Below are 9,578 nucleotides of genomic sequence, written 5' to 3'. Positions count from 1 at the left end.
CTGCATGGGGCATTTATGTATGGTGGCCTACCATACGGAGGGAAACCTACAGGAAAAGGTACGCTCAGAGATACTCACCTGTCTAGTGTCTGGGAGTCAATGGATCCATGAAAACCCCGCAAACTTGGTCCATGGAGGGATTTTTGGGACTAGAACCATTACACTGAGCCTCTGCCTCCACAGCTTATACTTATGCTCGGAAGGCTTCCACACGGCTAAACAATTGGGATGAGTGGAAGGATCAAAGCAGTCTTGGGGATGGGCGGATTTGGAAGGAAACCCTAAGATCCGACCCCTCCTCGCAAGAAAGGAATATTGTGATCCGGGTTGTCAGACCGAAGAGTTATAAGCGGTCACTTTCCCAGACAGGGAGCAAGGGTTGAACTGAGTCTATAATTGGGTAAGCTTGATTTGGATGCCAGCGCACTGAGGGACAACGAAAGGGCGAACGAGCAGACTCGTGATGGGGTCTTCGTCAGGCCCGAGCATACCTTTTAGGAATTTGCTCCCTTCATTGTGGGGCCAGGTTAACGACTGGGTGACCACTCAATTCCAGGTTCAGTGGCAACAACCAACCGGATTCAGACAGTCCAGGGCCCTTAATTGGCAAATCTAGGTCTTCTAAGCCTCTAAAACTGAATAGAAGTCAAATTAGAAAGATCACCAGTGTCCTTACAGGGTACTGGATGGTCAATTATCACCTCCACAATAATGGGCTTGTAGGAGAGCCCATGTGTGGGTTCTGTGGTGAGGCAGATGAAACTACTGAGCATGTGGTCTGCCACTGTGACAAACAAGGTCCTATGCTTTATTGGGGGGAACGAGCTCTGAAGCTAGTTCCGAAAGAAAGGGGATAGGAATGATGGGCGTTTGGCGTGCCTAACTGCTCCCTGTGAATAGATAGATAGCTCCCCTGACAATCTATTCTTCCTAAAAGGGCTCTAATGCGATAAGTTGCATTTGTTGAACAATAATAAATGAATCCATAATTTAAAAAACTATCATTTATTATCTAATCACAATTGCCTTTAAGTGATTTGGTACATACTACAGTAGATTTATACAAAATTTATACTTTTATACAGTTGTAAAAATATGATCCGTATTTGTAAGACACCTGAGTAATTAGACTATAACATTAACATATTTACTTTGATTTTACTAAAACCTACACTTAGCCCATTCATCCGAATAGGCTCAGAGTGCAAACTAAATTAACAAGTTTCTTCGTAACACACTTTTGTACTATAAAATAACCCGATTTATTTAATACTCGCTTTAACAGTTACTGTCGAGCACTCCGTTCCGTTTCTATTAAGCATTCTCGAACTAAAATCCTAGCGTGAACGATTCCTCGTTTTAATCTCTCTGCAGAACTTCGACTGCCCGCATAAGTAGGTCTGACCTCGCGTCCCATTTCTTCGATCACGCCCAAAAGTTGCGCGTACTTCGACTGGCCCGGTTGTTGGTTTTGGCCGGACTTCGGTACCATCGGAATTGCGGTTACAGTCACATCGCTCAATTTCGATTCTACTGCTTGTATGTCTACAGTCTCCATGTTGATCACTACAAGATCATATGAACTATGTTGCTGTTCTAAAACTTTTACTTACGAAATATAATAATAAACTGGAAAGAATAAGTAGGTAAGTGCTTTTAAGTGGGACAAGAAAATAAATATTAATATTTAATACGTCATTTTAATTACAAAGTTAAAATAAACTGATTTGACATCTTTACTTTTGTTGTGTATATTTAATTTCGGTTTGTTCGTTTGTTGAACTAGTGCACACTTTTTGTACGAAAACCTATTGTAATCTATGGTTTTTGCGGGCCAAGACGGTAGCCTAATCACTCGCTGCAGTCACAAATCACAAGATTTGTAGCTGCCGTGATTAGGGGTAGTTTTCAGTGCCGCGTTTTCGCCTAGGCACAGTAGGCATGAGCCTAGGGCCCGTTAAAATTGGGGGCCTGCTAAGTTGCATAAAGTGCAAAAAAGAAGATCGCAGGAGACAAGGAAAGGATTTATAAAACTCAATAAACCAATGTACCATGAACTCTTTTTCTTTCTTTGGCATTATCACCAACAAAACACAAAATAACGAACCACACAGTCTATTAAAGTCACGTGCACGTCGGAACAACAATTATTATTATTATTATTCACTCTCTATGCACGTGTCGAATTGTTGTGTCGTTTACACGTTCATGCATTTGCACCAACCACATGCAAATTATCTGACCATCCAGATTTTACTCAAGCCAAATTTTCTGGCTTGTGCAAGTAAACAATTTTCGTTTTCATGCATCAATTTACTTGCACAAATTGGCATGCACAAATCAATTTGCGCAAATTGCATGAGCGTGAAAACGCACCTTTACACATTATAAAACATACTTTAATATCATTAATATAATTGTGGGTGCATGGTGCACACAAGATAACACTCTCTATAGTAGAGATATAAGTATAAACCAGGGGGGTAAGGGGCCCTACACTGTTTGTGTGTCTAGGGCCCGAAAAAGGTTAGACGCGACCCTGGTAGTTTTGAAGGTGCGGATCGAGAGGGGAACTTATCTTTTGTGACGTTATGACGCACCCTAACCTGTCGTACCGTTGATGGTCTGTGCTGTCGTAGTTTCTGACGTTTCTGTACGGTTGACGTTTGTACCACCGCCATCGTGCACATTAGTACGCGTCGGTCTACTTCATGTGCCGCGTTTTTGATTTTTGTGTTAATTTTCTTTCTTCGGTTACCTATTAAAGTATAAATTAAACTGGTAAAGTGCCGTGTATGTGTGTGCCCGCGAATCTTGTGCTTCGATTATTAGCCTTATCCTCGGGACTATCTAAAGATGACTTGAAAAGGCTTTAGCTGCTTCTTATAGGTAAGTGCATGAGTCATCTATTGAAAATAACGGTTCAGGTTCTAATACTTTTATCGAAACAATATTTATAACGATTGCGGTCCAGCGGTTCTTAAAATAATTGCGGTTCCGATTTTTTTTTCGGTTCCAAAGGTCCAGACCTATAGGAAATACTGTACTTGTTCATATTTACAACGGTTCTGGTTCTAAACATCATTGTGTTGAATCTTTTTACTAGTTCGTACTTAATGGTATTTTCTTGAAAAAATTTGCAAAAACCTGCTTTTATAAATGTAACCTCAAATGATCTAAGTAGTTACTATAATGTGTATTGATCATACTACCACCTTACATTTCTGAAAAATTGTAACAATACAATCAATCAAGATAGCTATACGAACATGTAATATCAAAATATGCTAATTTTCGATTCTCTATTTAATGCAATAGTAAGAAAATGATAATTCCTTTTAACAAAACTGAGTTTTTAGTCTTTGAAGTTTCTTATTTGGATCTTCATAGGTGGAGTCGTACGCAACTTAACTTTTTTTTAAGTACACTAAAAGAAAGCCCCATTCTTTCTCTATGCTCTGGTACTAATGGGTTACCATAACCACAAACGTTTTCAGATAACCAATTATCAAGGTACCGTCTACATCCTTCAATTTTATTTCTTAAAGTCAAAATAACTTAAAAACCTTAAATGGTAGATATCGATATGTGGGTACCAAAGAACTGAAATTTCACGTATAATCCAAAAATATATTAAAAAATAGGTGTTGCTATTTAAAGTAACGAAGTTAGCTCATGAGAGCTCATGGAGACAAAAGTTATAGTAGATCAACTGTTATTTGGTAGTTCTACTGTACACCAGCGGTAGGTCTTTGGAATTGTAACATAACCTTACTTTTTTTGTGCTAACCTATAAATATAATTTTGCAACAATGAGCGAAGATAAAACTAAACAAATTATAACATTGCATAAATATAAAACTGAATTTAACGCCGATTCAGTTGAATGGTGCCCGCATAAACCGTACCAGCATTTCTTTGTCTGCGCAAACTATCAACTTACAGAAACGCAAGAGCGGATCGGACGAATACTATTATTTTCGATTACTCCGGCAAATGAATTACAGCTATGCCAAACAGTGAATACCTCCGCTGTTCTCGATCAGAAATGGTGCCTTCACTGCCCAATTTTGACTGTAGTTAATGCAGCAAGTGCAATTGAAGTTTATAAATTTGAGAATGAGCGTTTAATGTTAATTACTACGTGCACTGTACCGTGCGAAGCACTGATTTTGTCGGTAGATTGGACGAAAGAGCATGAAATGATCTGTAGCGATTCGAAGGGTAATTGGCATAAGTTGGAGCTTTGCGAAAACAACTTGGTTTTGCAAAATACAGCTAAAGCGCACGACTTTGAAGCGTGGATTGCAGCATTTTACTCGTGGAACACGGCTGTGTTTTATACAGGTGACTATCTTTTGAGAGCGGATTAATATTAATTGTGAGTTCAGGAGGAGACGATGCTTTGTTATTAACTTTTGATACACGCATTGGCACGGCACCGGTGAACAAGAACAGAGTTCATCAAGCTGGGGTAACAAGTGTGCACTCGAACATCAATAAAGAGTTCCAAATAGCGACTGGCAGGTATTTTCGAAATGAAGGTGGAAGGTTTAAAAACTTTCACTTTTCAGTTATGATGAAAATGTGCGACTTTGGGATGTGCGCAATATGAAAGTAGAGGAATGTTTGACTAAGATGCCAGGGCCAGTCTGGCGATTAAAGTGGGATCCGTTTAATTCAAAGTCTCTGCTTAGTGCGTGTATGTTAGGCGGAGCACACGTCCTTGGAGACGGTTTGGACATTGTTTGTAGTTTCTATGAACACGAAAGCATGGTGTATGGAGTAGATTGGTGTCACTTAGGGGGTGATGACAGAATTATCGGTACTTGCTCTTTCTATGATTCCTTGTTATGTATTTCAAAGTTACCTAAAGAAAATAAAGAGGAAAATTTATGAATAATATGTGGGAGCTCTTTTGAAACAGTCAGTCAACCCATAACCATAATATAAACCAACCATGCCTCAGTGGTTTTGTGGCTAAAAATGTAGCTCAAAAACAATTGCATCACATACAGCGGCTACAGTGACTTTATAAGGACAGTGGCGACAACTTTCTATTGGCCAGTTTGGAATTTAGCTCCAATATGGCGACCGGAACCAACGACCAATCAAAAACGAGATACCCTGTTATCGACACTGTCTTTATAGTCACTGTAACACGACTAGTCTGTTTTCAGTCACCACACGAGATATGAGCACCTGTTCTACAGTGGCCGATTATTAAATTAAACAAAACGCATTAAAGAAAGGTAATCATTTATTCATTCAACACGGCAATAAAACTAAAACTTTCTAATAATCCATTGTCTCTTGAGCTCTAAAACAACACACATAATAAATAAAAAAATACAACGTACATTAACAATCAACGAAACAAAAAAAAAACTTACTTATTATAAATAGTTTGGAGTATTTGCATGCTTTTTTCATAACGACTTTCGTTCTTTTGCGCCGTACTTATCCACTTCTTTTTTACGCTTCGCCATCTTCGTAGGTGCGTGGGAATAAGTATATCGCGAGACAGTGGCGATTTATCCTCCTGAAAACTTGTTAATTGCGTTTCAAAGCGGTTTGAAGCCTTACATAATTAAAGTTAATCTTATCGACGTCGTCTTTGCTACGGCCTAATTGAGCTGGTAACGGTGAAGGTATTCGTGTACGAAATCCCTCGGAGGGGCGTGGCAATCGATTTATTTCGGTAAAGTTATTGCTCCAAGTGTTACTGTCTGGTTCGGGGGAGGATAGCCGCCTCCTAAAATAGAGAGTAGGTGAAAATGTAGGCCAGTGTACAAGACGTACTTGACGATCACTTGGGGGTTTCGCGGTAAGTTGGCCATCCAGGCGCGGCATATTGGGTACAATGGCGTATCTTCTTCGAACCGAGCCAGATCTACGCTACGATCGAAGAGTTTCATCACGTAAGTGTGATGAACCGGAACCGGTGCTGCGATTTTTCGTTTGCGTGATTCCCTGAAAACCTTTTCCGTGGAAAGTGGTGAGAATGAGGTACCTCTTACGTCTTTCGGGGTGAGTAATGGACAGCTTCATCTACGGAATCGGAATCGGAGTCGCTCTGTTCTGTTAATTGGCGTAGCACTCCTTTTAAACGGCCTTTGGCAATTAGATAATCATGACCTACGAGGTTTTCTTCTTTCACCTCAACCTTTACAGGAGAAAACGAGGACATTTTATGATTTTTCGTCATATTTTAAGAAATAAACAATTCAAAAAATGGACGATTAACGGTAGGGTGCGTTCAAAACAAACATGTACTAAAGTCACTATATCTAGTGACTTTAACATGCACAATTATACCAACATAAAAAATATAGGGTGTTGTGATTTGACACAAGAAATATACGGAGTGGTGGAAAAGTATGGAATCAGCGAGTTACAGCCTTAACCATTCGTTAGATTGAAAAAAGTGTGAGATGAAAGTTGATAGTTAGTTAATAATATTATGCATGTTTTGACGTACACGGATATTTTTTCGAATGACGTCATTTCAACTGATTTTTACTTCGGGACTATGTCCAAATTTACGCAAAATCCTGATTTATTTAACCAGTATTTATATTTATTTCTAGGCACAAAACTTCTGTAAAATTGTAAAACGATTTAAATTGACATAATATCAAACTGTCACAACGTCAGGGTCCAAATTCCATACATTGCCCTTTTCGGTCCAACAGTACCTAATGTAGCCAGTGGGCTTTCCTATAGGAAGTTACGGTTCATATATGGAATCAAAAACTGGTTCTGGCTATGAGTGGGACCAAGAAGTGTAAAGAAAAAAATATCCAGACTCTCCACGTGTCCTATATCTATAGTTTCAATGCCAAATGAAATTAAAAAAAAAATATATACGAAGGTATTAAAGTGTATGTGATGAATATATTTATTTAATAGCTAATATCATTTACAATATATAATTTAGTAATAAATATAAAACAAACTGTGTACAGAGATATGATATTTTACATGTAGGTACAATATGATGGAACTCTCACATAGCAACACTCTGAGTCTGCACTATAACTGTAAATAGTGATTGGAAAACTGCATGCATGCTAATAGGTATTAAGTGAACGCATACTGCAAAAACACTGAGAAATGAAGACACCAAGCATCTTATTGTCAAAAACTCGCACCGCGTCCGAATGACAAATCACAAACCCAGCATGTCACCAATCCATCAAGTGAATAATGATATGGTCATGAGCTGATAGATAATAGTTCTTTTAACATCAACAATATAGCTTATATTTATTTATTCATCTAGGCTAAATTGTTTAAAAATAATACTTTTTCGGGCGAACAAATGCTCTTTGTACATGCGTGCGATTTGATTAATTAATGTTCGGACAGTATCCATTTTCGTGTCCGGTGCAGTATACCCTTGGACTATGCGAACTGTCCCATATGCCTGGGCCGCATCGCATGCAAAGGCCTGACAGCGTGCACGGAATTTCTCTAAGTTGTCTAAATTGGTGTAGGAGACCTCTCGCTTTTCTCGCTATCACTTGGCCGTCCATGTACATAGCTGAAAATAAAAATGCAATGAAATATACAACTTTCTTTATAAGGTGTAACGGACTTAAACGTATGAGGCGCCGTTTGTGTCATAATTATGTACTATAAAAAAATAGTATAAAATATATTTCTTTTTTATTTGGTCGATATACAGGGTGTTACATGACCGTATGTAAAAAAAATTGGGTGATAGAGGGGATCAAGACAAGCACTTTTTCCAAATAAATCGGGGCTGCAACGTGTTTCGTTTGGGAGCCACTCCTAAAGAAGTGGTGAAATTTGGATTTCTTCTTTAATTCTTTCTCAGCAACCATAAGAGTTACAAAGTTGAATGGCATGTCTTTGAATAGGTTTTCAGGTATATCCGAGGGTATACCCTATTCGATTTTGAAAAACAAATTTCAAAATTCTTACCACGAAAGGGCGCATGCGTTGAAGAGTTTTTTATGTGTTGCCACAATATAAAATGTGTGTGTTCGTCCGTCTGTGTGTCAACGATAATGATGTATTTTGGAATTCTGTTTTTGCATCGCATAAAGTTTTTGCCCATTGATAGCTTACGAGTATGTCCTGAAATTACCTGTCATCCCACAGGCTGTTTCACGCAAACCGTTACCTAAAAGTTAGCAGACTTTCATTAATAATTTAAATCTGAAAATTTGCACACCAACATAGTTTTTCATGATCTATCGAAAGAAAGTATTATTATGATCGTTTCACTTCCGGTTTTACCGGATGTGGATAGCAACTTTCTTATTTTAAATATTTTATTATATTTTCGAAATCTACATGAAAATCTACGTCATTTGAACCCACATTCCCTATACCCAGCGTCAAAAGATTCCAACTTATTCAAGATTTTTCAAAATTTTTGACCATCGGCAGCTTTTCTTTAGGGTCCTGTACTTATATGACTCTTCCTAAGCAAATTATGCATATAACGGTCACAGATAGGTATAGGGAATTTAATAATTGATCGATGTAGAATTTTTTTCCACATTTGAAAGTTTAAAAAAATATAGCAGGTTTCATTTGAATGAACTAGTAGCCCATTTTGGAACTGTTTGAAATTATGGATTCTACAGGCCGCATTCTATAAGGAAATTTTTTTTCCGGGTCGATCTGAGACAATTTTTTTTTCGGGGCTCAAAAAAAGGCAGAATATAACCTTCCTTTTTTACCAAAAATTTACTGCACCAAAATTTCTCGGGAAAACACTTTTTCTTATTAATTTTGGTGCGTAGAATCTAGAACAATTCGTACTTTTTCGATCGGACTTCTCAATCAAAAGTTATGGACTAGAAACCAATTTCGTAAGAAAATTCAAAGGGCTGTAACTTTTGAACTAGAAGCCCAATCTTGGAACTGTTTGAAATTATGGATTCTACAGGCCACATTCTATAAGAAAATGTTTTTCCGGGTCGATCTGAGACAATTTTTTTTTCGGGGATCAAAAAAAGGCAGTGTATATAACCTTCCTTTTTTACCAAAAAACGACTGCACCAAAATTTCCCGGGAAAACACTTTTTCTTATTAATTTTGGTGCGTAGAATCCAAAACAATTCGTACTTTTTCGATCAGACTTCTCAATCAAAAGTTATGGGACTAGAAACCAATTTCGAAAGAAAATTCAAAGGGCTGTAACTTTTGAACTAGTAGCCCAATCTTGGAACTGTTTGAAATTATGGATTCTACAGGCCACATTCTATAAAAAAAATTTTTTCCGGGTCGATCTGAGACAATTTTTTTTTCGGAGCTCAAAAAAGGCAGTGTATAACCTTCCTTTTTTACCAAAAATCGACTGCACCAAAATTTCTCGGGAAAACACTTTTTCTTATTAATTTTGGTGCGTAGGATCCAAAACAATTAGTACTTTTTCGATCAGACTTCTCAATCAAAAGTTATGGGACTAGAAACCAATTTCGAAAGAAAATTCAAAGGGCTGTAACTTTTGAACTAGTAGCCCAATCTTGGAACTGTTTGAAATTATGGATTCTACAGGCCACATTCTATAAGACAATTTTTTTTCGGGTCGATCTGAG

At 37.8% G+C, this 9,578-nt stretch overlaps 4 protein-coding genes and 1 long non-coding RNA gene across 5 annotated transcripts in view; 1 reads left to right on the top strand and 4 right to left on the bottom strand.

Annotated features, from left to right (window-relative positions):
- Nucleotides 1-989: 989 nt before the first annotated feature.
- LOC116178688 (cyclin-dependent kinase 2-associated protein 1-like) lies at nucleotides 990-1,584 on the bottom strand. Its single transcript, XM_031498262.1, has one exon. The coding sequence runs from the start codon at nucleotides 1,556-1,558 to the stop codon at nucleotides 1,286-1,288; it is 273 nt and encodes a 90-aa protein (XP_031354122.1). The 5' UTR covers nucleotides 1,559-1,584; the 3' UTR covers nucleotides 990-1,285.
- A 2,186-nt stretch (nucleotides 1,585-3,770) lies between these two features.
- Nucleotides 3,771-4,899, top strand: LOC116179421 (diphthine methyltransferase-like). Its single transcript, XM_031499214.1, has 3 exons — nucleotides 3,771-4,347; nucleotides 4,392-4,527; nucleotides 4,575-4,899. Exons 1-3 carry the CDS (start codon nucleotides 3,813-3,815, stop codon nucleotides 4,897-4,899), a joined length of 996 nt encoding a protein of 331 aa, XP_031355074.1. The 5' UTR covers nucleotides 3,771-3,812.
- Nucleotides 4,900-5,242: 343 nt separating this feature from the next.
- On the bottom strand, nucleotides 5,243-6,285 carry LOC116178748 (protein lin-37 homolog). Its single transcript, XM_031498331.1, has 5 exons — nucleotides 6,021-6,285; nucleotides 5,803-5,973; nucleotides 5,587-5,755; nucleotides 5,394-5,542; nucleotides 5,243-5,320 (listed from the first exon to the last, which is right to left on the bottom strand). The coding sequence occupies exons 1-5, from the start codon at nucleotides 6,206-6,208 to the stop codon at nucleotides 5,296-5,298; spliced, it is 702 nt and encodes a 233-aa protein (XP_031354191.1). The 5' UTR covers nucleotides 6,209-6,285; the 3' UTR covers nucleotides 5,243-5,295.
- Nucleotides 6,286-6,877: 592 nt separating this feature from the next.
- On the bottom strand, nucleotides 6,878-8,190 carry LOC116178890. Its single transcript, XR_004146908.1, has 2 exons — nucleotides 7,951-8,190; nucleotides 6,878-7,546 (listed from the first exon to the last, which is right to left on the bottom strand). It is a non-coding gene; the product is annotated as an uncharacterized LOC116178890 (long non-coding RNA).
- Nucleotides 8,191-8,215: 25 nt separating this feature from the next.
- LOC116179420 overlaps nucleotides 8,216-9,578 on the bottom strand; it is a 7,755-nt gene continuing 6,392 nt past the window's right edge. The window contains exon 7 of the mRNA XM_031499213.1: nucleotides 8,216-8,222. Coding sequence (XP_031355073.1) covers nucleotides 8,216-8,222 — 7 coding nt within the window. The remainder of the gene's footprint in view (nucleotides 8,223-9,578) is intronic.

This window comes from Photinus pyralis, unplaced genomic scaffold, assembly GCF_008802855.1.
Source record: "Photinus pyralis isolate 1611_PpyrPB1 unplaced genomic scaffold, Ppyr1.3 Ppyr1.4_LG8, whole genome shotgun sequence".
Lineage (NCBI taxonomy): Eukaryota > Metazoa > Arthropoda > Insecta > Coleoptera > Lampyridae > Photinus > Photinus pyralis.
This window is presented reverse-complemented; position numbering and strand designations above follow the sequence as displayed.